Genomic DNA, 27,332 nt, shown 5'->3' on the forward strand with positions numbered 1-27,332 from the left:
CAAACTTATGCTCTGTGATGTTGTCATTCTTGTGCTCAAAGAGCTGATTCTGAGAACTATATAGTAATGGTGATGCTATTTCCTGGAGAAATATCTGGTGAATTGATTGGACAGGTGGCAGAGAAGAGGCACAAAGAAGTTGTGGGAATAAAGAAAATATTTTACTGCTACATATAGCTTTCATCATTATCATTGCATTAAAAGTTAATTAAAAGCTACTGGCATTAGATTAAAACTTTTATTACAGGTGCGGCCATAATCATTTTATACACACATTGCAGGTTGTGCTCATCAAAGCGTTGATGCTCAGTCTATTTAAAGGTCTTAAGCTTCGTTTGGCTTGATGTCCTGACGATCTATGGTGTAAGTGACTCGGTGCAACAGAAGGTTAAAACGCATACACGCTTACAAACACAAAGGCCTGGAATTAATTTTGCTTCTAGCTGCATTTGAGTTTGCCTAGTAACAGGTGACAGAAGAAGAGTAAAGAAGAGTACAAACCCTCAGGGACCACCTGGAATGTGAAACAAATTGCCATGTATGGAAGAATGTGATTGAAAGAGGAACTTCATTCTCTGTTTTTAGCTTTTTAATTGACCATTTACTGCAACTGATGCATGTCATATTCATCAGTCACACATGAAGGGGCGGAACCCCGATGAAATAAAAGCAGTCTGAAGGCTATTTTTGGGCGAAGATCTATGCTGATGTGTTGCAGTGTACATCTTCCCACGCGTGTTTAATAAAATCATTGTTTGACGGCCCTCTTCTGGGCCAGTGTTGTTTTGTTCTTATCCTCAATATTTAGAATTTGGGACAAAGTCTAATAAGGAAAAATCCTCACGCTTTTGTTTCATTTGAATGATTTATGGTGACTTCAATGCAAAACACCTCTATAACATTGTTAACTATGAAAACACATCTTATGTGTTATGTATATTAATGTGTAAATTAATAATTATGTTCTCTTTTTGTCCTGGTTACATGGATGAAGAAGTCACACATTCGCGAAAAGGAATTTCATCTTAATCTGAAAACAATCCCGACAAAACCAGTAAATGGCTTGCATTTGTATAGCGCTTTTGTCACGGTCCTGGGTCATTTTGACCCAGCATTTTCAGTTCTTAAATTCCTTTGTATTATGGTTTGTATTCTGATCCTTTTGTTATGCTTTGTTTATTAGTATTATTCTGTGTTTTAGTTATTCTTTGTGAGGGATTAGTTCTTAGGTTGTGTCTCTTGTTTAGTTTAGGTTCAGTTCAGTGTCAGGTCTGTCTGTTTCTTGTTTCCTGTTTTATTGTGAAAGGTTGTGCCTTGTGTCAGTGTGTCTAGCTTTGCTCCCTGTGTCTCCCTCCTGTTTTCCATTCCCTGATTACTCCCCTGTGTATATAAGCCCTGTGTTTTCCTGTTTCCCCTGTTGTGTTGTACCCTCAACCTGCTGTGTGTTTAGTCTCCTGCTCTGGCTTAGTGTTTCTTTCCCAGTGTTTCAGTCCTTAGTTCCTCTGTACAGAGTTTTGTTTGGTTTGATGAGTTTTAGAGGTTTTTGTCCCAGCAATAAAGCTGCGCTTTAAGTTTGACTTCCGTGTTGAATCCTGTATTTTGTGTCCACCACTCCTGCCTGCCTGCCACACAGCTAACCATGACAGCTTTACTTAGTCCCTACACTGTAAACCCGGATAAGTTCAATACACTTAAATCGTTTGAGGAAACCGATTCCCTTCAAATGATTTGAGTAATCAACCCAAAACAAAAAATTAACTGATTTAGTCAAGTAAACTTAAAAGTAAAATTGTCACAATTTACTATATTGAGTCATCGCTACCTAAAGTGTTTAAGTATTCAATATTTCAAAAATAATTTGTTTAAGTACAGTTAAATTAATATTAATAGAAAAAACTAAATTGTTTAAGTGGTGCTAATATTACAAAACTCACTTTTTTGCATAGTGTTTAATTAAAAGCGTCTTTTAATTAAATGTATTATTATTACTAAAACTTAATATGTCAAGGCAAACACACTCAAAACCAAAGACCACTAAAGTGTTTTTTGTTTTTGTTTTTTACTTTATTTATAACAAAACAAGACTTTTGTTTTCCTTTGAACAATATTCCAATTTTTACACATGGCGCTTCTAAGAAGACATTTCTTTCAGAAACAAACACAATATTTCAGTTGTTCCTAGCCACTTTTTGACAAGAATTTATTTGTGGTCTCTGAGGTAGTTTTTTTTAACAGTAAGTTTTTTGTTAGCACAATTGGACTTCCAATAAAACATTTTCTTTAAAACAATCCTTTTAAACAGATAAAACTGTGTATCACAAGTAAAGAACTTTGGTGCGACACTCTGGGTAACAAGTTGTAACAGTAAAACTTATTTTCACAAATATTTTAACTTGGAAAAATAAAAACTATGGAATAAGGAATGGCCCCAGCGAGACAATGAAATTAAAGGAATAGTTCACTGATTTTACGTAATAAGATATGTTCTTACCTTAGCTTTGACAAGTTGATGTGTACCAGTCTTGTCTTTGTGCGTGCCCTCAGTCATGCAAATGGAGCAAAGCCTCTCCCATATATTCCAAATACCTCCACTTTTTGCTCCTTTTAGAAGCTACCAAGTTCCCCCATGTTTTCCCTATTTATGTAAAATTACATGAAAAGTGACACTCTCCAAGTTTAGTTTAACTAAATTTAACGTGTGGATTTTCTAAGCCGATAAGAAGGGGTACTATATTACAAGGTGTAATAACACTGTAGGAGCACTTCTTCATCCCCCCAGTAACTCAGTCTATGCTCCAGAGTGCACTAGGGTTACTGCGCGCTTGTAATATAGTGCCCCTTTTTATCGGCTTAAAAAATCTATACATTAAATTTAGTGAAACTAAACTTAGATAGTGTAACCTTTCATGTAATTTTACATAAATAGGGAAAACGTGGAGGAGCTCGGTAGCTTCTAAAAGGAGCAAAAAGTGGAGGTAGTTGGAATATATGGGAGAGCCTTTGTCTCGCACAAAGACAAGACAGGTATGCATCAACTCTTCAAAGCTAAGGTAAGAACATATCTCAGTATGTAAAATCAGTGAACTACTCCTTTAAGCCCTGGTTTTGCCATCCACTAAAAACAAAAAAAGACAATTACAAACACAATAATGACTTCCTGAACTTGAGAAAAAGCTGCTCAATGAAGAGTGAACATTCAGTGTATCTATGCACACATTGAAAGCTCATTTTTTAGCCTTTGGAGTTTTGGAGGAGGATCGTTTCGTCCCAGATTCAGCATAATCTGCTGGATAAACAGGAATGTATTCTTCATGCACTTTGGGTACTCCAAGTGGAGTGCATAAGTCAGTCCAAACAGGAGACACATTGCCAAAGGAAGACTGCAGATGGAATCCATTACCACATTGTCCTCTAGAAGGATCCCCAGCTGGCAGGGGTTCAGTTCTTGCTCTGGACTTCCGTTTTCACCATTGAAGATGATTCCTATTGGGATTTCAAGGTCACCATCAGCAGCATTCTAGGGGGGGGGACTGTGAGTTAACCTGTTGGTGGAGAGTAACACAAGTATAAAAGGTCAAAGTATTGTATTTCTATAAATGTTGTTTATTATTTAAGTACAAGTTAATTGTTCAAATAAAAAAACAACAGGAAATTTTGGGGAATCTGTAAGGCTTATTGTCATTAAACAACTGTATAATGAAGTTTGTCCTCTGCATTTGACCCATTCTTCAATGTTGATAAGGCAGCAACCCGTCAAGAGAATGGCGCTGCAGCGGCGCACATGTTAATAAAGTAAACTTTACGAGAGGCCGTACAGGTGCAGGTTCAGCCCCTCGAGCCTCAGCGAGGGGCTGAGCGTCAGAGCGCGGCTGTGCAGAGAATAATGACAGGTTTATTTGTCCGTGTGAACGGCTGGAGGTGCCCGGCCGTGCTCTGGTCCTCCTCCTCTGACCGGGGCCGGAGTCCGGACCCGGGCTAACCCTGAACACGGTTTGGATGTGCTCACATCACACAATGGAACCGCGCGGTTTGGATGGACGAGGAAGATGCTAGAACCATTACGCATGAGCAGGGGTTAAGGCTGTGAGGGTTACAGCCTTAAAACATTTATAATAAATACTTTTCACTACTTTGCGGATTTCACTTATTGCGGGTTGTTTTTGGGACGTAACCCCCGCGGTAAACGAGGGTTCACTGTAGATTGAATTAGCGTGCACATTTGCGTAATGTAACATGCAACTATTTTTGCTTAAAGTTGAAATAAAAAGATTTAACTCACCAGTGTGCGTGGAGGTTTGAGGAAAAGTACTCCCTATCGACTGTAGAGTGAAACAAACATGTCCAATCCCAGGCAAAACCACCAAAAACGACTTGTCTTAATTTTTCCTGACAAACAAGTCCAGACGTCTCTTCGGTTCCAGTGCTGGGAAAAATATGGGAGGGGCAACAAAAACTTAAAAATAGTGAAAGTGCTTTCAACTAAACATGATCAGTAAACATCACATTTACTTTTATTATTTGAGTGTTGAGTTTAAAACTTATTCTCTTATAAAAAATTGAACTTAAACTATTTATTAGAATAAACTTAAAATAGAAAGGACCATGTTAAATGTATTCATTTTAGTGCATCACATGCAAAACAATATAGGTTAAGTGCAAAAAGCTTCCACCAATGAGTTCTGTCTGACACAGTTATATGATTTTAGTTTTACAAAGAAAATGAATTACCATCAGTGATTATAGCTAAACCATTTGAATGCAAATAACTTTTGGGATTACAGTGTATGGACCCCAAAGCGCTTTACACTACATTCAGTCATTCACCCATTCACACACACATTCACACAGTTTTCTTTGACCAGTTTATTGCTCAAAGTCAGTATCCAGACAGTGAAAGTGCACAGTCTGCTTTATGATTCAGCCATAAAGCAGCTATATAAACCTGGAGGTGTCCCGAGGTGGACTCACCAGAGAGCAACAGTAAGGGTGAGTGCTGATCAGCACATTCATGCTCAAATTTCTAATGACAATAATCTGACATATTCAGATGTTAATTTTCTTTTAATAAAGTGGGATATTTCATTTTATTTTATAAATGTATGTCAAGTAAAAATCTAATCAGATGTGGCAAGAGGAACTCTACTATTTTAATATATAGTGTGGTTTTAAGAAATGCTTTAATATTACCATTTTAAGGCAATAAGTCATCAAATGTAAAGTTATTTTATATGCTATATGTGTGTTTATAACTTCCACCTGACCTATAATGGAAATAATAGTATGATAATATATATTTATATATATTAATTTATATATTTATAATAATATAAATTTATAATGCTTTAAATTTGTATTTGTTTTGTTTCACTGATGCATACTACTGTCATAAATACTGTCTCTTTTGGGTCGGAGAGATGGGGGGAAATGTAGAATAAATAGACCCAATACACCCAAAAATGTAACATAGAAGATAAACTACATATAAAGCGTTATTGTGGTGGCACAGATGTTTATTTCTTCTATATTTGGGGGGTTTTCAGTGAAAATGGAGTTCACTATGTTGGATTCTAACCTTTCAGAGTAAAGTCAAAAATAAATGGCTGTAAATTTAGTTCTTTGTCGTTTAAGGTGTTTGACACTGGTGAAGATAAAAATTGTAATAACTGAAACTAGCTGAAAGAAAGAAATAATATTTGAAACTGTAAAATATTACGCCAGAAAATATTTGAGCTCATTTGTCATTTGGATAGCTGGATTGGTGGAATAATAGATTCTGATGTTAAAGATTTAGCTTGTAAAAAGATCTCATAACTAAGGTTTTGTGTTTCATCTTCAGATGAAGCTGTCTGTGTTGTTGCTCTCGGCCCTGCTGGCTCTGTCCTCAGCCAGTCTGCAGGACATTGTGAAGAAGAGCATACAACTCAGAAAAGGTAAGCATATCATGCGTTTTATGACATATTGTATAGAGATATGGATAACAGCTTTGTGTTACACCCATAGTAACACTTAAACCAAAGTAAACCTGAAGTGTGTTGCGTTCAACATCCAAAGATCCCCCACAAAAATGTAGTTTCTGAATATTTTGCATATTTTGTAGCTAGAATAAAAGAAAGGAAAAACAACCTTAATTCAGGATCATTCAAGTGTTAAGAGGTTAAAAAGAGATTAAAGCTTGTTGCCTGAAATGAGGTTGATGTGTTTGACACTTATCTCTTCTGTTTTATGGCATTTTTTCTTTTCTTTGTCTCTCTTATATAGTGTCCTTATTGAAACCAGAGGTGGAGGGCCGGGTCCCTGAACCAACTGGTAACACAAAGGTGTTGGGTCCTCTAAATCCTGCTGATCTGGAGCAGCAACAGGATCTGCCTTCCTCCTTCCTCTTTGGCGATAATGTCAACCTGCAGTGGCTGACCTGGGATGGATCTCTGCCCAATGGAGCCGTTTCCATCTACAACGGCTATACCGAGCGTATTGACTATGTCTGCAAGTACAAGTGTGAGGCTGGCTTTTATAACCCTAACCTGGGACCTTACTGCCGCTACCCCTATGGTGACCGTGAGTATTACGCCCCTGAGTTTGAGATCCTGGCTAACAAGGACAACTTTGAATTCCTGGAATGGAAGGAAGGCTCCTACGGTTCACTGCCACAACATTCAGTGAGGACGTGTGCAGGAGTTGACATCTACGTTGGAAAGAACAAGTACGGTCTCGGGAAGGTTGTTCCTCAGTTTGAGGCCTTCTTCTTGCCCTGGGAAGGTGATGAGTACTGGTATAAGAACTATCAGGTCCTGGCCATCAACAGGGACGCCTACACCCAGCACATCTCTGATGTTAAGTACGGCATTGATGAGGTCACCATCTTCCAGTATCCTCCTGAGACCATGCGTATCTCTGGTATCACCAACAATGAGTGCCAGACAGTGGTGAAGACAGTCACCATCACAAAGACCTCAGAGGTAGAGACTACCTGGAACATCGGACGAGCCACGATGCTTGGTGTCACGGGCAGCATCACAGCCGAAATCCCCTTCATCGGCTCCGGGGGCATTGAGCTTGGTGCTGAGAAGACGCTGCAGTTCTCCAGGGGAACCACCGTAATCGAGACGCTCAGCCACTCCGTGTCTGTGGAGCTCAGAGTCCCACCAAACCACACCTGCAAAGTCCGCATGGAGGGACGCAAGATCAAAGCCGATATCCCCTACACGGCTCGCCTCAGCCGAACCTACCGCAACGGAGAAACCCAGTGGACCACCATCACCGGGACGTACGACGGCGTCCAGATCGGAGAAGTCCGGGCAGTGGTGGACCGCTGTGAACCTGTCATAGATGCCAAGCCTTGCCCCTAAAACCTGGGAGAAGATACACGAAATAGTATTTTTCTGATCTTATCTGGTGATTGTGATAATGGAAGCAAATGATATGTCACAATAAAAAATACCACTCATGTCTTTGTTGGTAAATTTAAAATATCTTTCATGTGCGCAAGTGTATGAGTTTATTCAAAAATAAAGCAATTTGGCACGTTTCTCCTGTTTTCTGCATTTTGTTAATTTAGCTCATTAAAATCAATCACCAGAATGTGCCAAAAAAAAAGGGTATCTGGACAATTGAGGCCAGATATGTACTCAAGCACGGTTTTCTATTTCTGCTATATCATTTGTAAATTGGCACAATAATTGATCTACTTTCAATAAAGACATATCCCTCTATTAACCCACAGCATAGCAAACATAGTACTATTTCAGATTCATTAGAAGGCATAAATAATAATTTGACTTCTGACACACAGTTCTGATGTCATGCTTCTCATTATTACAAAGCTGTAATTCTAACAGGTGAACCAAGACTACAGGTTGAGTTACACAATTGAAAAGTTTATCTTTATTTTCACTGTCAGAACTTGTGTTTTTAAAATGTTTCCTAAGTTCTAAAACATTCAAATTTCTCTTTTTGGAAGAAAATATTTACCCACAGCTTTCATCTGGTCTCACATAGCAACCCAAGGCAGCATCAGCATGGGTTCATAGGCATAATAACTCTGTGATAGGCCCTGGGGTATATATATTTTTTCCCTTTATATTATTCAGTTCTTGGTTAAACTTTTATTCACAATTCACATTAGTGTCATAGATATAAATGTGTTTTGGTAGAAGACTGAATAAGCGGAAAAGAGACATTAGTTCAGTCATTTTTTCAAGACAACGACACAAACTGATTTCAAACATGGGTAAGAAAATAATTTGTTGCCGTTGGACAACTACAGAAAAACTTTCTGGAAATGATGTGCTAACAGTTTTTAAAAAGCGCTTTTAATTTGTTTTGTAGCACAATCCATTGTCCAGTTTTGATAATGAATAAAATAATCATTTAATTTGAAACTGAAAATCACACTGAGAACATTTAGCCTCTATTGTGTGAAAATAAAATGGTGAGACAGAAAAACATCATCAGCTGTCTGACTGAATAACTGCTTGGCACGCTCACTGATATAGGCTGAATCTGAATAGCATAATATAAATGTTCTTTACAGACAGAGACTGAATGCTGAAGCAGCTGAAACTGGTGACTGTGCAGTTTAATCAGTGCAAATGACCTTTGCACAGCCTTGTTTGATACACAGTCCTCATTCAGACCTAAATAAATAAATTGATAATAACTTTCTGTCTGAAGGACGCACAGAGATGGCCCTGACATCAGCGATTTTCAATGATAGCACTGTGTGTGGAGAACAATGTCCGTGCTGAGCGGCTTCTTCTCCAGCTGAATCTTGGCAGCCAGCGACATTACGCAACAAGGCCCGTCTTAATCACTGACCCGCTATTACAGGAGATCTAATCAACTTGTTCTCTGTCCGAGCTTATCTGAACGTACAGGATCTTTTCATCAGCGGCGAGAGAGAGGCCACAGCACTTTGGACATCATGTGATCGAGTAGATACGACACACTAAATCCAAGCAAATTTATTTATGAGGCACTTTTAACGATCTTATTAAATAAGAGCAAGGATCAATAAGGAGTCCTGTTATCATCAGGCGCATGAGGACTTTTGTTTCCAACACTCGTGAGCTGCAGGCTTTCAGGTCAAGGTCAACCACAGCCATCCATTCATGAGTCTTTAAGCTGACCTAAATTCTTTGCAAATTTAAGGAAAACCCTTAAATCTTGACTTCCACAGTGAAGGGAAACTGTGGCTGGCATGTTTTGGGTTCTCACGGTGACTAAAAACCAATACAACAGATGAAAGTGCTCCTCATCTATAGGCCAAGAGGGGTTTGATGAGGAAGACAATGCTGTAAGCTAGGCTCCTCATACATCTGTTGGAGTTTTGTACACTGATAAAAAGCTTTCATCAAACACCAAATGATGGAATATCTCAGTGTCTTGATGTTATTCTAAAAAAATAATCAGTCCACAAACCCCCTCAGGAGCAGCTCTTTTTTTTGCACAGTACATTGAAAAGTTTCGCCACATACTATTAAACTGTTCCACATTATCTAAGTACCTGACCTGTCCCTATGTACGCACATAGGTACGAGTGAGTTCACACAATTTTTCCAGCATTTCATCACTTCATAGAAGATATTCACAATTCATTTTGAGGGCTGAAAAAATGTAAGTTGTTAAAACAGTGCAACCAAATTAGTTTTCTCCTTGGGTATCACAATGGAAAAACAAATTCTTTCTTACTTCTTTCAAAATTATTTTACTTATAACCAATTTTCAATTCAAGTTTCAATAGCAAAACTGCACCAATTCATCATCTGCATTGTAAAGTAACAGAAACAAGCATTCGTACCCTGGATGTTTGACCTATTTTAGTTTTTCAAATCCTCTGAGCAGGCAGAAGACTTCATGACACTCACAGCCTCTGTAAGACTGTGTCCTTGAACAAGACATTAAAGCTGCCAATTGGCTGTAACTGTCAGTATGATTACACACCATATGAGTGTAACGGTATGTTGCAGAATCTCAAACAAACTCAGTTAGTTTTTCTCCCTCCATAGAAGTTTGATTTGAAGTTTCACGTGCAGTTTTTTTCTCTTCAAATCCTTCGATAAAAACATTTTGATTCAAAGTGAGCTGCAGGACAGCAAACTGTGAACCAGACAGACGAGAAGCTTTATCTCTCCTGTTTATTGAGGGCAATAAGTCTGAAGGGAGGTTTTAAAGCTTCGCACTTACTGCAGGTAAGAGTCACTGCAGAAGGAACCTGTCAAGGTAAAAAAAACAACAACAAAAAAACCCAACTTCTCTATATCTGAATGAATGGCTGCTGTGGGCTTGAATTTAAGCTTGAATTTTTTTTATTTTTTATCTCTGTCTTATCTGTCATGTGAAATCAATAAACAGATCAACAAATTTCAGGTCAAAATCTTTCTTACTGTTTGGTTTTATACTCGGCATTCAGGGATGATTTCTTAAGTCTGATCTTCATTTAGTAATCTTATAAACATACAGTAATGGGACACTCAGTTTATAATTTACCGCCTTAATTACTAATTTATGTGATGCTAATCCTGCTGTGATATCCTGCAGATGTGACTTTCTTTTATTTCATTCACTTACCTGAAGTAATTTCTATACATTGTATGTAAGGGCATGTGATACTGGTACTATTTAGATTCAGAGCTGGTTCTTTTTTCATTCATTTGGTTTCATTTTTAGAGAAAGATTACTGTAATTGGGGATTTAGTTTTGATGAATTGTAGCAACCTAGCTGTGTATATATGTCCAGTCATTTATAAACACCAGTGATCTTTACATAAACAACAAAATAACAGTCTTTTCTAACAATACACTATTTAAAGATATATATTTTAAAGTACACAAGCTAAGTCAGCTGTGTGTGTCAAAGGCTCATCACAGACAGGCAGAATAATCAGTGTTGCATATATTATGCATACAAATGTAAAAGTTTATAAATGCATCTTATTGTATAAAGTTCTCACGTCTGTTTTCTGACTAAATATTTATATCAATAAACTAAGTCAAGTAATATAATTTTGATTGCCTCGGACATGAATAATAATTCTTTCAATGTATTCTGACTTGTCCAACGCAGATTACTGTTAAGTATTCCTCTATATCTGTTTAATTAAAAATAAGCAAAAAATTAATTGGATTAAAATTGACTCCTATTTTTAATAGTTTTCCATTTTTTTTCCATTGATTTAAAACTGTGTTGACCACATGAGTTTTTTAATGGTTGTTTATTTTTAGCTTTTAGAAGTGTACATTTCCATGTTGCAGCGTTCGCGCACAGTGACAATGGTCGGGCATTGTACAGCTACAAGCATTTCACCCCCATGTCATACTGTGTATGGTTGTGTGTGTGTGACAAATAAAATTTGAATTTGAATTTGATTGCCAACTGATGATGACATACTACTGCCGGTGTTTCTTTGTGTGTCCAGATGAGGTGGTGTGTTGCTGTTCTCCTGGCAGTGCTGCAGCTGTGCAGCCCGGCGCTACAGTCTGACCCGCTGCTCTACGTTTTCCAGCAGCAGGATGGGGAAGAAAAACCCAGCAGTCAGTCACATTATAATCCTACAGTTTATCACAGCACATTACTTTAATGACTACATGACTCCTCCCACTAGAAAAATAAGAACCGTATCTGAGCTCCAGTTCTAATCACTTGCACCTGTGATTTCAACACTCGAACTTGCACACAGCTGAATCATCTACTTCTGTGTCAGACTGATAAAACCTGTATGTCAAGGATCATCAGTGTTCGTGAGAGCAAAGTCTGCAGTTTGAAGACTTCTAACTTTTAAAAAATGCATTGCTTAAAAATGTGTTTTAAAATGTATTTAGGTTTTTCAGGGGAGAAAAATTACACTGATAATTTAAAGTCTTAAAACTTAAATAAACTCATGTATCAAATATGACACACTGGGCATTAAGGGGGGTTAAAGCACTGAAAAGGGGAGATTTTTCTGGCCACACCAACCCTACTCAGCCTTCTTGGCAGATTTGGCTTTCTTTATTTTAGTTTTTTCTCATTTTGTTTCCCCCAAAATATATTCAAATGACGCATTGGTCTTTTGGCTCTGTAGGACGTGTCCAACTTGCATCCGAGATCTGTAAGTCCAGTTAGTCAGGCTGGGACTAAAAATAAGAGGAATGTTGGAAAAGGTTCAGAGGAAATAGCAACCAGGTTTAATCTAAGGGATTGCTTTGTAACACTTTTTTCCATCACCTTATGTATGGTGTTATGGTGCGCTCATGTAAGGTTGTGTTAAGTTTGTGAAGGTGCTGAATTTATATTAAGACCCTAACCCATTAACTGTCACTAGTGGATACACTTTCATCCTCACGGTGCTTAAAAAACTAGGTATGAAACTACCTGATGTCAACAATGTTTCTTTCTGCTTAACACTTTGGTTGAAAGCAAGTGTCAGTCTTTCATTCAAACTCTATTCTGCTTTTTTTATTTTTTAAGAACACGTCTTAACAGTTTTGGTAGTAAATGTTTCAAATGAGTTGAAACTTTTGTTTGTCTAGAATAAATCCTACAGCCACTATCTTTCTATCTTGTCTTACAGAGCCATGGCTTAACCCCACCTTGGGAAATGTTGTTCCTTCCCGGGGAGCTCTCAGCCCCCCTAAAGTTGTAGAAACCTCAGAAACTGAGACGACTTCACACTCAAGCCCCATGTTTGGTGAACATGTCAACCTTAGGTGGGTCACATGGAGCGGTTCCCTCCCAAATGGCGCTGTTGCCATCTTCAACGGCTACACCGAACGTACCGACTATGTGTGCAAAGTCAACTGTGAGGCTGGTTTCTACACTCCCAGCAAAGGGAACTTCTGCCAGTACCCCTACGCTGACAAAGAATATGCATCCTCCAAGTTCGAAGTCCTGGTTAACGTGGACCACTTTGAGTTCCTGCAGTGGGTTGAAGATTCATATGGCTCTGTTCCTGAGTATGCCATCAAAACCTGTCCCAACTCAGACATATATGTGGGTAAGAATAAGTATGGTCTTGGTAAAGTGGTGACCAAACATGAAGCCTTCTTCCTCCCCTGGGAGGGGGATGAATACTGGTACAAAAACTACCAGGTGCTTGCTATCAACAGAGACAGCTACAGCCAGCACATCTCTCATGTGGAGTATGCCATTGACCAGATGGAGCTGTTCCACCATCCTCCAGAAGCCCTGAAGCTCACTAAGGTCACCAACCTGGAGTGCAGAAATGTGGAGAAGACAGTCACACTGGAGAAGACCAGCACAGTGGAGAAGAAATGGGATATCGGCAGGGAGACCCGCAATGGCTCTGTGTCCACCATGACAGCCAAAGTTCCTATCTTTGGTCCGGGTAATGTGGAGTTGTCCAAGGAGCAGACGGTGACCTTCTCAAAGGGGACCACCATTGTGGAGTCAATCAGTCACGCTGTCTCTGTGGAGCTGCTGGTCCCACCCAATCACTCCTGCACCGTGAGGATGGATGGCAGAAAGATGAAGGCTGACATCCCTTTCACCGGCCGGCTGAGCAGGACCAACCACAACGGAGACACCCACTGGACCTACATCACAGGCACCTATGACGGCGTGAGTGTTGGCGAAATCAATGCTGTGGTGGAACGGTGTCAGCCAGTGCCTGATGCTGTCCCCTGCTCCCCAGATCAAAACTGATGATGAGTCTGCTGATGCTTTGTTTTTCAAATAAAGCGCAATCAAAATTCAAGGTGAATCGTTGTTTTGCATTCTTTAATTTTTGGAGGATTTAAAAGAATTTTGACTCATCGAGCTCCAACGCCCTACTGCTTATTTTGATATCTACACACTAATTTTAAACATGTAGCATGCATTACATTTTGCTGTTCATCCGTTGATGAAAAGTTTCCAAAAGTTCAAGTGAAAGGGAAATTGCCAGAAATTGGGAAACTACTGTGTTCCACCACAGCCACAGCCATTAAACACAACAACAAAAAGTAGTTCTAAATAGAGAAGATGAAGTAAAATAAAGTAAAATAAAATTCAGCTTGTACATAAAAACACATTTCGATAAATGTAATCAAAACTCGTTTAAATTCAATATTTATTGAAATGTAAATAGTGTTAAAAGGTTCATTGTTTGCTATTTTCAGTCAATAGACTTCCAAATTTGTGTTTGCTGTAATAATCAAGTCGCCGAGCTAGATGGCGCTGTGTCCCCACAGAGGAGAAAAAGTCTGTCCGCCATGTTTTCTTGCTAGCGCTCGTTGAGCGGTTGGTAGCATGACAGGAGGGCAGGAAAAGGTTACTTCACATTTTAAAGACTGGTAATAATTACGGAAATTCTTATGATTAATTACAAACAGATAATAAATATCTGACAAAGTTACAGTTCATATAGTGAACCCCAGACGAAATCGATGAATTGACAGAATCGACATGAATGCCCGAACAGGTACTGTTGCTTCATGACTGTAAATACATGTGGAAACGCCTGATTTCTTATTAACTGTCAAGAGAAGACAATCGGTTCTATGAGCCGAATGAAAAAGGGCTCAGTTTTATGTAAGTTTTGCCAGTATTTGTTAAACTTTTTCAAGAAGTTGATTAACTTTCTAATGATGCGACGACTTTTGACGAGAGTCATAAACAGAGTTCTGCTGAGCGATCCGTTTTCACCTGCGATGATAATCGAAGCAGAAATACACAATCAAGGCCGCCGAAAGATGGTAAGTGTTAAACCTCGTAATCAGCTACATACTGTCTACTACACTCCAAGTTCTCGGGCAGCTGTATGTGTTTACTGCTATAGGTTCTGTAAGCCCCTAAAACCAGTCGTCAGATCTCGCCAAACTCCATTGAAAGATCTGAGAACTTATAATTTTGTAGGGTTTGTCAAATTGTTCATCACCTTACTACATTTTCAAAACACTTACTGAGTTACTCAAACCCCCCTTTGTAATTTGGCGTAATTGCCCTTAAATTAATTACTGGTTAGTGTGGGGATAATTTTAGAAGGAAAATGCTTTCATTCATTTCAGCCAGCTTGGGTCTTTCCTTATTCTTGTTTTTTTTTCTATTTTATTTTAATCAGCATATCTAACAGTTTTATTTTAAAATGATGTCAGCTGTCCTCCCCTGTGTTAACTTGTCTTTGCCTTCATAGGCTTTTGTTAAAAATGAATGAAACCTCAATAAAGACCCTACAGTGTTTGCAGTTTGTAAGCAGCTATAGAAGCTTTATACAGTACAGTGCAATACAATGCATTACAATGTTGTCTATAGTTGTTTTTCCTGTTAACAGAGCTGTTACTGAGTTTTTGGTCATTTTTAAGTCTAAATCTAGAATCTCTCTGTGTTTGCATCTAGCTCCAGTTTAAAAAAGCTTATTTACTCAGTTGCTTTTACCTTGTCTGAATATATGTGTAAATATATATAAAAATTCAACAGTCTGCTTCCTTTGACTCAGACAGTCTTCTGTTCCTGTAGCTTCACTGCAGAGGTGTATGCCTTTAACTGTGTGTCTGCGTTTGCTTCAGGTGGTGGGGCTGGGTAATCCGGGGATGGAGGCTACCAGACACAGCGTTGGTATGACAGTACTTGGTGCTCTCGCTGCCCGGCTCGGTGTGGCAGACCGCTGGCGTGGCGACAAGTACGTGTCCGGTGAGGTCATTTTGTCAGAAGTCCAGCAAACGAATGTGGTGCTGCTTCGTCCCCGGCTGCTGATGAATGTCAATGGAGTATCAGTGGCCAAAGCAGGTGAGGTCATTTCTGTCTTTGTAAGTGATTTTCATTAAATAAATTAGGCTTTTTTTCTTTCTTATCATCAGCTGTGAAATGTGGCATGTCTCTGCACAAGCATACTGAAGTGGTTCATCTGTCACTCAGGCAGCCAGAAACAATTCAAGCTGGAAATTTAACTCCATTGAGGTTCAACCTGTGTTATTCAGCCCTGTCACTATATCAGACTTCTGTCTATGCGATTGAAAACAATCAGTGAATTATATTATTGAATGTAAAGAAAATTTAGTCCATGAATTGGAGACTTGTACAATATTTTATGTAGAGAAGCAGCTGCTCAGACATGCCTTGGATGGATTCTGAGAGTTCTGTCTACTCATTCCTGCTTTTATAATATCATAATTGTAGGAGCCATTTTTGTGTTGTTACCTTATGTGTAACATTTTTGTGTTTTCACAGGATGTTGTGTTTATGGGACTGTATAGACGTGTAATTAGCATCAGGTGTTGTTGGTCAGAAGAAGTGAACAGTTTGTGACCGCTGCGCTGTTGTGAGTTATGTTAAATGACGTTGGATACTAAGAGAACTGTTGAACAACAAATACAACCGATGGAATGCAATAAAGATGTTAAACAGACAAGATAAGTACGGCTCGAGTTATTGGACTAAGTCAAGTTTCATTCCTAACAGTGGCACCGCATGACCCCCACCATCGAACACCTCAGTGGCTTCAGGCGTAGGCTTAGCCTCTACAACAATAATAAAAATGTTCAATCTCACAGAAAACCAAAAAGACTCGACCACTTCACGCGGCCTTCATTGGACATCGCTTCTGCTGAGAGGAGTCTTGTGTTGATCTTCTGATTGTGTGCTCAGTTTGCTTTAGGCTGAATAAAGACTTTGACACATTTTCTTTATTTTACATGTGAGAACTTTGATTTTTATTATTCTTATTTCAGACTTTTTGACACTTTACAGGTGTACGTGATGTCTGTGTGTTTATTTTACTTGCACATTTATATGAACAGAAGGAAGCTCAGGTTCAAAGTGTTTAAGGGTTCTGTACTAGTAAAGTTTTGTTATCCTGCTATATTATTAGAAGCAACCAAACTAAGAAACTTTTTTTTTTGTATGTTTTGATTTGTTTAGCTGCCAAATATGGCGTCAAGGCTGAAGATATCCTGCTGGTCCACGATGAACTGGACAAACCTCTGGGGAAAATCGCCATCAAACATGGAGGAAGCGCCAGGTGGGTCATCCTCTATCATAGTGTTGGGTCTTGGATTGCTTCGGACTCGCCGCGATCTGTTTACATCACCAACAGTATTCATTATCTTAAGCGATGTATTGACAGTGGTGAGGGAAAGCAGTCACTAAAGTATCGTCAAGGTACATTTAACATTAACTTTAAGGCCAATAAACAAATATATTTCTGCGTGGAAGTGCAAGTGCGGCTTTTAAACTGCATTTGCACTCATTCGTCCAAACTTTCAGACTGGAAAGTTTCTGTCTTCATGGGGAAAAAACAACAGCAACAAGGCTCCACTATATTTTAAAGACCTGACAGTGTCTTGTCCCAGTAGAGCACTTCTCTCTCACACTGCAGGTTTACTTTAGAGCTTCCAAAAGTAGAATAGGAGGCAAAGCCTTCAGCTTTCAGGCTCTTCTTCTGTGTAATCAGCTCCAGTTTGGGTTCAGGAGACAGAAAGCCTCGCTACTTTTGAAACTAGGCTGAAAACTTCACTTGAAACTTATTTTTTAATCAAACCTGGATCAGATGGAGGGATCAGGTGACCTCAAAGCATCCATTAGTGATGCTGCTATAGTCTCAGGTTGTTCAGGGACTTCCCATGATGTGCTCAGCACTTCTCTCCACCCCCTTTATTCACTCCCTGTGTGTTTATGCGTCACCACTGCATGTCATTAACTCGAGTCTTCTTTCCTATGCATTTTGTGTTTGTCCTTATTCTCTCTATACTCTCCTTTTTTTTCCACTTCTCTTTTATCTGTTCTCTCTAATATTTTAGGGTCTTTACCTTTCACTATTAAGCAATTTAAAGCAACTGCTGTTGGGAATTGTCTTTGTACACATAAGATTGAATTCTCAACACCTCAGTGTTCAAACTTGGAGCATGTGTGAGCTGCCTGAGCTCTGCCTGCTGTAAACCTTGGTGTCTTCCCGATGTCGAGACGAGAAGACAGAAGCAGCACAACCAGAAATAACAGCGAAGTGAGGCCTGTATTTTAAAACCAACAAACTTCTAATCAGCACACACAGCTTCTCTCTTGGGCCTTAGTCATTCTGGTTCGTCTCTTGTCTCTTTTCTTCCTCCTGCTACTATTTTTGCTCTTGATTGCGCTGTTGTGATGAAGCCTCCCCGAGCTCTTGAGACTCTTATGCCTGACTCTCATAATGTTGCAAATGGTCTGTTTTTATTAATTTTATGCCATGACGCTGGTTGTATCTCATTAACTGTTTTGTCATTTTACTTACTAACAATAAGAATGGTGTTCAGTTAAGAGGCATCCCCTATCAGTACGCTTCTCCTTGCTACTCAGAACAAGCTGGATAAAGCAGTTTAATCCTGCTTGAAAAGCCACGTTAGGCATTCCAGCAGTGTATAACCAGATGGTGATTTATGAAAATTTAATGTAATGCAAGAAACTGCAACTGGTGCATCTGGTATCCTGAAGATGGACAACAAAACCAAAGAAGAAAAGAGGTTGTCAGATTGATAAAATAAATGTCGCTTCTCCTTCCCCACAGAGGTCATAATGGAGTCCGCTCCTGTGTGGACTGTCTTCAGACTGATGTAAGTCACTGCTGTGTGTGTGTGTGTGTGTGTGTGTGTGTGTGTGTGTGTGTGTGTGTGTGTGTGTGTGTGTGTGTGTGTGTGTGTGTGTGTGTGTGTGTGTTCACTATCACACTGAATTCTGCTCTTTTTTTTTTATTTTAATGTCAGATTTATACTGAGAAACGTTTCGTCACTCATCCAAGTGGCTTCTTCAGTCTCAGCTGACTGCAGGTTTCCCCAAACGTATAAACAGTACATTTGCATAATGACTGAAACCAGTCCACTGAGGGAACAATGGGCTGGGAGGTCAGTTAGCTGAGACTGAAGAAGTCACTTGGATGAGTGACGAAACGTTTCTCCCACTACGCTACGTCCAGATGAACAGAATCAACTTTTGGAGATTTACTTTCCTGGATGATTGAGCATGCATCAAGACGAAGCTGTTAACATAGTTTGCCGGTCACTTAATATCCATATGCAAAAGTCCTGAGCCGCCCCTCATTTGTTTATACTTTGCTAGGAAAATGGGAAATAGATGTAACGATTTATTGAAACATGCAAACATACATGGAAGTGCAGTTTTCAGTTCTAGCAGGCTGATCTAAGAATGATGGTGGTCATACGACCACCATCATTCTTATTCAACACATTCTGAACTCTGTGAGCAGCTTTCTTGTAATTTACTTAAATAGTCTTCAGGAATAGTTCTCCAGGCTCTTTGGATGTTTCTGCATTTTGTTACAATCTCTGTTAAGATGATCCCACACTGCTTCAATAATGTTGAGGTCCAGGCTCTGATGAAGCCAGTCCATGACTGGTAGTGCTCCACTGTGTTTTTCTATCCATGTATGCTTTAACTACACTGGCAGTGTGTTTGGGATAAGTGCATCAAGGGACAGGTGCATGCATCAAGATGTGTTTGGGATCATTTAATGCTTAAATATGAAGCCATTGCCAATCAGATGCTTTCCAGATGGTATTGCATTGTAACATTTTGCACTTCATTATGTTCATGACTTATTCTGTTTTGACATGATCCCTAACAGCACTCGCTGCTGTACCTCTTTCTCGACCTCCTCTGTACATATTGATGACAGTTTGAATCATGACGCTTCCTCAAACAGTAGATGGATCAGCTGCAGGTCTTTTCTGGATTTTTTTCCCCACAGTTTCTTAGGAACCTGACTTTCAGATATCTAGAGCAGATCATCTGCTGTAGATATTATTTAGGCATGCTACTCAGCAAAAGAAAAGATATTGGTCAGGTAAAAGGACTGGACTGAAAAAGTAAAAAAAATAGGCCGTGTCCTAAGAAAAAGTTTGAAAACCCTTCTGAAAGGTGGAGAACTATTTCTCAAGCTTTAAAAATTGAGGTGTAGAGACTTTAGTATTTTACTGTAGTCAAATGCACATAGACATATACTCAACCAAATCTAAAATAGTAGCAAATAACAATTAGATGAAGATATGTGTTTACAGCTTAAAACGCAGAAATAAAAAACATGTACATTGTTTAACACCAGGATCTTTTTTCTCCTGCAGGTGATGCCTAGACTTCGGATCGGGATTGGCCGCCCGACAGGGAAAACGTCTGTCGACCGTCATGTTCTGGGCAGATTCACCACAGAGGAACAAAAACTCCTGGATTCTGTTTTGGTCCAGAGTGTGGACCTCCTCCTTTCCCAGCTTTCCCAGCAGGACTCACAACAGGACTCCCCGCTCCCCTCCTCACCAGCAGGGGGCAGACAAGCTGCACAGAAGAGAAACGAGAGTGCCCGCTCAGGCTCACCAGCTGAGGACTCTGCAGCAGCTCAGAGCTGAAGCTGAAACCTGAACTCTGTTATCACACATAGAACTGCCTCAAAGAGAAAACATGAACCACTTTATCTGTATTTATTCACTTAATGGTGATGTTGTTACATGAAAAGTCTCAGAGAACAAGAGGAGAACCGAGAAATCTTGTTGCCTTCAGGTTTGTTCCCTACACGATGAACCAGTTTTTTTTATTCACTTCGCTGAAAAGCCGGAAGTGAAGCCAGAAGCTTGGCTCAGTCTGTGGCAGAGGACAGTCTGTCTGTGAGATATGAAAATAAATCGTTATTAAACTAAATAAATTTGATTATCTGATTTTCATGCATATTAAGAGCAGTTGAGCATTTATTTACATTAAAAACATTTAAAATCTGCAAACTATAGACTCTCTGACACCAGTACTACTATACTAATACTAATAATACCTGCCCTGACCGACTAATTCTAATAAACTCACTGACCACTTCATGAGCTTCACCGTGCTCATACAGGTCTGGACTCCCTTTTGCCTTCAGAGCTGCCTTAATTCTACCTGGCACAGATTTAACAAGCTGCTGGAAACAGTCCTCAGAGATTTTGGTCCATGTTGACACGATAGCATCACACAGATGCTGCAGATTTGTTGACTGCACATCCATGATGTGCATCTCAAAGGTGCTCTATTGGATTGAGATCTGAGATCTGTTGAAGCTGTTAAAGTACAGTAAAGCCATGATATGTTCAAGAAGTTTGAGACGATTTGAGCTTCATGGTGTGTTTTCCTGCTGGAAGAGGCCCCTCTGATCATAAAGTGATGGACGTGGTCAACAACAATAGGTGGGCTGTGGCTTTAAAGTAATCCTCAGCTGGTAATAAGGGGCCCAAAGCGTGCCAAAAAATATTTATAATATGAATATGTCCTCACAAAGATAGCCAAACTAACATGCATGTATCTGTGTGAGAGTCCTACACACAGAGTGGAGCAGGCGGTCACTATGCTGGTAATAGAAAACAATTTTGAGCCAAACCACCACCTTAATCCTACCGCACTCACTCTGATTCACAGCAGTTCACTCATAGTTGCAGACACACTGACATATCTAAAAATATTCAATTTACCTCCCACAAGTGACGCATACAATATATGAAATACTCTTCTTAATATGTGATGGGATGCTAACAACAGTTTATTATACTTTGCACTCTGCATTTGCACTTTCTTCTTGCAGTCGGTCAAAGGTCAAAGTCTCTGAGCCTTCAGTCGTGTGTTATTGATTTTTTTGTTCTTTATTTGATGATCATGTTCTTTAAGTTAGAGGCTTCCTGGGTGTTTTTTATTCGTGAGCAATGTCAGTAGAAGGAGCTGAACCGCTCTAAAACAAAGACTTGTTGAAGCTCATCTTCTCTTTTTTTGTATCTGAGAGTCCACATGTGACTCTGCCCCCGACATACGGTTCTCCTCTCCAGCTCGTCCTCCCTGTTGTGGCTCTTTTGGCCAAAAACATATTGATTTCCTCTTCCGATTGTCCCACTAATTGCGCCTCTTCATCAATTATGTGTCTTTAATGAGTTGCATCCCGTCAAGAGGTGCGCTGCATTCTCACACTGCTGAGAATGCCAGAGGAAGGTTAGCGGAGGAATGGAGGGTTCGGCGGGGGAGGTGGCGTACAAAAAAAGGGCAGAAAACAGCGGAAAGAGGCTGACGAGCCGCTGAATGAGGGAAATCAATACAAAGGAGGCCAGTAGATTGCGATGGAGGGCAGAAGAAGAAAGGCAGGCGAGAAACAAAAGGGGGCAAACATTGTTTAGACCCAGATTTTTGAGGCCTTCTGTCCTGCTGTAGCTCAGAGGTACAATAGCTGTAGGGACACACTTGTGGACATGAGGGAGAAAAAGGGGGGAGCTCAAAGGAAACTTCTATGACACCCCCCAGCACACACACACACGAACACCCTTCGCCCTCCTAAACCCCCCATCTTTCTCTGCTGTGACCCCGTTGAGCCACCTTTTGCTTCCATCAGGCCACTTTCCCAGCCCTTCCTCTCTGGTCAGCTTTATGAGGCCTTACCAGCAGCTTCAGTAACTTTTCTTCTGTGTGGGTCAAAGGTCAAAAGCAGGCTGAACACCCAACCTTTAGAGAAAAAAAATAAATTTATTCAAGAACAGCCCTCAAACCCTCCCCCTGCGCTCTATTCCCTGGAATAGCAGCCCAGTGGGGGGTCTTCCCTCTAACTCTGAAGTAGCACAAAACGAGCCCTCGGACTCCACTGGCAGTGGGAATTTAGATAATTTAGCTTATTAAGCAGAGCTATGTTAATGGTATGTATATGTTTAATCAATGATACTTTATATTTGGCCCTTTAGAACATCATTTTCCACACTTGAATAAAAGTTGGTCCTCACTTGGTGAACCCTACTCCCGACTTTTCCCAAAGCTTGACCAAAGACTTATATTTCTGAGTGAAATGTCTCAACTTTAATGGATTATTTCGCACATTTCTAGCTCCATGTTTTTATACTTTGACTCTACCAGGGCAGCTCAGGGCAATTCAGAGTTCAAAATAATCCTTATTCATCTTACATTGGGAAGCAGAGGTGGGACCAAGTCATTGTTTTGCAAGTCTCAAGTAAGTCTCAAGTCTTTATCCTCAAGTCTCAAGTCAAGTCTCAAGTAATGTCAGGCAAGTCAGAGTCGAGTCTCAAGTCACTGGTGTAAAAGTCTGAGTCAAGTCACAAGTCTGAAACTTTGAATTTCAAGTCCTTTCGAGTCTTTAAAAAAAAAATGAAAAAATAATGTTGCAGTTATGTTAAATGTAAATATTAGACCATGTAATTTTAAAATCTGTGTTTTTCTCAACACATGACAAAATAGTGAACTTAGAAAATATACACAAATTGTGAAACTGCACCTCTTTAAAATGCAGCTCAATTAAACCTAGCTCCAAGAATAATTTTCACCGACAGTTCTGAGATAAGCTGCATGTTATTCTTGGATGCGGTTGTAGGACCAGCTTTAAAATCGCATGACAAAAATATCATACACATAAAAAAAAACTGCATCACCAACGTAGCCTGGAAAACATTTGCTAGTTAGATGAAGTCAGCTATCTCATCGTAGCATATTTATATGCATATTTATAATTATACGGTTCTTGGAGTGAGTGCATACACTCATGAAGTTTAGTAACTTCAGGTCACTGCAACAAGTCCAGGTACAGTTTACCGCCGGATGGGTACAGGACCTTGAAATGCACCGTGTAGAACGAAAGACCATCGTACGTATCATAAGTTTACCAGTCTCACAAATTGTCTTCATAAATACACATTCCTTAACCGTTTATTAATAGGACCTTTGAGCTCAAGGGTAATTAATTAGTAGTGGAAATAATTTCTGGTACGCATCACAGAAATGTAGCAGTGACAACAATATTGTATGCTGTAATCGTACTGGGCAATTAGTGATACAAAAAAACCTGTTTTATCCTGTGAAAAAAAGTATATGTTCTTGTCAATGTACCATAATAACAGAAGCGAAACGCAATATTGTGTCAGGACAATTCACTATTTACAATAAATAAAGGAGCATAGCGCGACAATTTCTGTTCAGCGCCAGACTTGCTTGTAACCTATATCACCAATTATGTTATGAAAATGACGTATTAACTACTACAGAAGACTTGCCTTCGTGTAAATGCTTGGAGCAGACTAACCTGTGAGCTGGAGGGTTCTGGGACGTTATATTTGGTCTTTGAATGACTGCAATCCAGGCCATCCGTCACGTCTTTGTTACTTCGGAAACATGGCTCGAACAATTTCTTTTCAACGACGTAATCCAATAACAACCGATCTCTTTACCCGTCGGCTTCCCATGGCTGTCATGCGACCGGCTATTGCAGTTAATAATACAACAGCTTCTTGACATTTTTTGTGTTTCTTTTTATCGCTGTGTGACTGATTTCAATTGAAAGCCTGCGTGTGCTAGTACCGCTTGCCACGAGTTCCCAGAATCCTTTGCGGTTTACCCCTGAATGACGTCACATTTTCAATCTCTATATAATATGCATGTTAAATTTTATATTTGGGGTAAAATATCAAGTCTTTTCAAGTAAACCGGTTCAAGTCCAATTCAAGTCCCAGGTCATTGGTGTAAAAGTCCAAGTCAAGTCACAAGTCTTAGAACATTTTTTCAAGTCAAGTCTAAAGTCATAAAATTAATGACTTGAGTCTGACTCGAGTCCAAGTCATGTGACTCGAGTCCACACCTCTGTTGGGAAGTGCTGCAGCCCCTCAGTTTATCCCTAATGTGAAATAAGCTGTTGGGGGTCCTCTTTCTTTAAACTAGCTTCCTTCTGATTGGTTTCAGGAGGTTTGAAACGCAGGTAGGTGGGGCTTCCTGTCTTTATGACAGCATACTGATCCAAATGTAGGAAAAAACTCCTTGAAACTAAGTGTCTGAAGCCTGAACTTTTGGGATAACAGGGATTGTCTTTACATGCAGTGACCTCATAATATGATTATCTGAACCTTTAGGAATGTTAAAGGATAAGGCCTGAACCTCCATTTTAGCAGAGTAGACTTCCCTGGAAAAGCACAACAAGTCTTTGATGAGTTTTGATTAGGCAGAAGTGTGGGGACAGCAGCTTATTGAACTTGAGGATGTTTTTTCAGTGGGATAAACAAAATCAAGAACTATCCTCAGAGTATTCTTGGGTTTTTCAAGTTAAATCTAAAACCACTAAACTAATGTCTTAGCTCTGACTCAGCTTAGAGGTTCATAACGTACATACAGTGTCAATGATCACGTACTTCCATACTTTGAATATGTACTTTGACTCTGTAAATGTTGTCATGCTATAAAAACAAAGCTACAATAACTATTATCAGAGAGAGAGAGAGAGAGAGATGCCTCTTTAATGACACAAGTTTGAATTTATTTTGGATTTTCTCTAATACACACAAGGTCAAAAGTATACATAAAGGCTCAAATACATACACTCACTTAAATCTTTTAATAAGTGGGGCTAAAGCTTCTTCTAAGTTGACAAGGCCTAACCTAACTTCTCTTTAGTAATCATGATTGACTATAGCTGGTAGTTTTTCTTTCTGAACTCATCGGATTGATCATTGTTCAAAGCAGTGGGAAAGTCCAAGAATAGTAGAGTTGCACAATTTTACCTAAGTACAAGTTATTCTAATATGTCGCCCCTTTGCCAGCGTCTGGAACAACACCCAAAATGTCACCAGTGCAGTCCAGAAGATAATTGATTAGGATGTTCAAGAACAAACCCAGAAGCCACCAAGACTCAAGCCTGCCATGAATTGAAAGTGCTGGAACACCAGGGTGCTGGCAGAGAAAGAAGCTTCTGCTCAATGACTGACATGTTCAAGCTTGACTGAAATTTTCTGCAAGCCAAATGCCTTCTGGAGAAAAAGGTTTTATGGTGAAACGAGACAAAGCTGTCCGATAACTTCATGAGTCTTTGGACAGCCTATAATGTAAACTACATAAGTGGCCAACATCATTGTTGGAATTTATGCTGTGGTGGTACAATATGTGCAGTTGTGGCAAACGCGCTCCTGTGAAGTCCTCCAAAATCCTAATTGTGCATCTTTGGAAGATAAATCCTGTTCCATAAATGCAATTACATCAAGTCAGTGCAGTCCACAATACTGTGACTGGTCTGATTGTTCCTGTGAACTTTTTCTGTGCTACTTTTTGGCGGCAGTATTGTGTACAAAATATGTACAAATATATTTGCCCCCCCTCATCTACATCCTAACTTACAACGTAACCAGAAACCCCTCTTAACCGTACGCAACATTTTACGCCATTCATGTTGTAATGGGCTGGGTGGACCCAACATGTAGTTAAATTTCTCGGGAGGTGCACGTCAAGTTACATTGAAGGTTAAGGTAGGGTTTAGAGCTGTTTCCGGTTACGTCATAAGTTACAACGTAGATCTCCCAAAGCATAATTAAGCCGTTACTCCTTAAGTTGCGATGTAGGGTTTCAGAGGAGTTTGCACCTATGTAGCTACGGCACAGATTTCCCGCTGCAGTAACAGTAAAGGTGAGGCTTGTAAACCTAAGAATTCTATTTTTGTTGTTGCTTTTCTGACTGGTGCCAATATTTTTTTTTTACAGCTGAAATTTTGTTAACCTATTTAAAATTATATTCTTACAATGCTGTACTGAGTTATGATGATAGTATGGCTGAGAATACCTTCATGATTTCCTAAATATATCCTTTATATATCCTAAGGGACTCACTGTGGTGCTAAATAGTAAGCTAACAGCGACCTTAGTGTGTTTTATCTCTTCATTTATTACTGTAATGTTACAGCAGGGACATGTGCTGCATCTGAGGTCCTTCAGTATCACTACAGTTTCTTTTTTTTTTCTTCCATCATCACAGAATAGACTGAATCCATCCTGGTTTCCCATGGCAGTTCAGCGTGTTACAGTGAATCCAGGCCCATTGGGGACCCCTTTCTCATTCGCCTCTTTCCGATGAGCAAGCATTAATAACGCGTCCTTTTCTCCTTTCATAGCCATAATCTCCAGTGATCTCAGGCCTCCCGCACTAAATTATTCTTACAGGCCCATGAAAAGGCAGCAGCGGGGCCCTTTAAGAGGCAAATGAGCATCCAACGTGCAAAGATGTTCCCAGCAACGGAAATGTTAACTCACCGTATAGAGCAGAGCAGGGCAGAGGGAAACCACTGGCATGTCTGATGAGAAGGGATGGAAACATTTGCCATCGCCCTGAAGGCAAAGCCTGCTGGGTAATTTATCCTTTAACCCCTTGTCTAACTGTTTACATTTGGCTTTAAGCTGATGGGTTTATTTAGAGCAGTGCTCAAGGAGTGCAACCGTAGAATAAAAAGAATGTTGACTCCACAATGTAGGATTTATTTCAAGCTTTCAGACCACCATGAAAAACCAAATGTCAACCATGACCGATGCCAATATTTAGATATACTTTGGATTTCACACACAGCCGTACATTTCTAAGCATTTCTCTCATTTTGTATAATTCTGCACCAAGTGATTTTTGTTTGTAG

General features: G+C 39.7%; 3 protein-coding genes and 1 long non-coding RNA gene across 8 annotated transcripts; 3 read left to right on the forward strand and 1 right to left on the reverse strand.

Annotated features, from left to right (window-relative positions):
• The first annotated feature begins 3,011 nt into the window (after window positions 1-3,011).
• LOC113034196 (natterin-3-like) lies at window positions 3,012-7,526 on the forward strand. Of its 2 annotated transcripts, none has more exons than XM_080309471.1 (3): window positions 3,012-3,050; window positions 5,837-5,930; window positions 6,259-7,526. In XM_080309471.1, the coding sequence occupies exons 1-3, from the start codon at window positions 3,027-3,029 to the stop codon at window positions 7,344-7,346; spliced, it is 1,206 nt and encodes a 401-aa protein (XP_080165597.1). In that variant the 5' UTR covers window positions 3,012-3,026; the 3' UTR covers window positions 7,347-7,526. The 2 variants fall into 2 exon arrangements, with proteins under 2 accessions (XP_080165597.1, XP_080165598.1); XM_080309472.1 differs by lacking the exon at window positions 3,012-3,050 and adding an exon at window positions 4,854-4,986.
• Window positions 3,493-4,960, reverse strand: LOC145432487 (uncharacterized). Its single transcript, XR_013912788.1, has 3 exons — window positions 4,729-4,960; window positions 4,280-4,423; window positions 3,493-3,542 (listed from the first exon to the last, which is right to left on the reverse strand). It is a non-coding gene; the product is annotated as an uncharacterized LOC145432487 (long non-coding RNA).
• Window positions 7,527-9,966: 2,440 nt separating the features above from the next.
• On the forward strand, window positions 9,967-13,691 carry LOC113032999 (natterin-3-like). Of its 2 annotated transcripts, none has more exons than XM_080309473.1 (3): window positions 9,967-10,187; window positions 11,415-11,529; window positions 12,549-13,691. In XM_080309473.1, the coding sequence occupies exons 2-3, from the start codon at window positions 11,415-11,417 to the stop codon at window positions 13,637-13,639; spliced, it is 1,206 nt and encodes a 401-aa protein (XP_080165599.1). In that variant the 5' UTR covers window positions 9,967-10,187; the 3' UTR covers window positions 13,640-13,691. The 2 variants fall into 2 exon arrangements, with proteins under 2 accessions (XP_080165599.1, XP_026042003.2); XM_026186218.2 differs by having other exon boundaries at window positions 10,063-10,218.
• Window positions 13,692-14,162: 471 nt separating this feature from the next.
• ptrh1 (peptidyl-tRNA hydrolase 1 homolog) lies at window positions 14,163-20,614 on the forward strand. 3 transcript variants are annotated; one of them, XM_080309475.1, is made up of 7 exons: window positions 14,163-14,268; window positions 14,397-14,506; window positions 14,585-14,670; window positions 15,481-15,700; window positions 16,832-16,931; window positions 18,450-18,495; window positions 20,020-20,614. In XM_080309475.1, the coding sequence occupies exons 2-7, from the start codon at window positions 14,476-14,478 to the stop codon at window positions 20,296-20,298; spliced, it is 762 nt and encodes a 253-aa protein (XP_080165601.1). In that variant the 5' UTR covers window positions 14,163-14,268; window positions 14,397-14,475; the 3' UTR covers window positions 20,299-20,614. The 3 variants fall into 3 exon arrangements, with proteins under 3 accessions (XP_080165601.1, XP_080165600.1, XP_026044442.2); XM_080309474.1 differs by lacking the exon at window positions 14,397-14,506 and having other exon boundaries at window positions 14,194-14,396; XM_026188657.2 differs by having other exon boundaries at window positions 14,206-14,268; window positions 14,397-14,670.
• Window positions 20,615-27,332: the final 6,718 nt, after the last annotated feature.

The sequence above is a fragment of the Astatotilapia calliptera genome, chromosome 12 (genome assembly GCF_964374335.1).
Source record: "Astatotilapia calliptera chromosome 12, fAstCal68.1, whole genome shotgun sequence".
Classification (NCBI taxonomy): Eukaryota; Metazoa; Chordata; class Actinopteri; order Cichliformes; family Cichlidae; genus Astatotilapia; species Astatotilapia calliptera.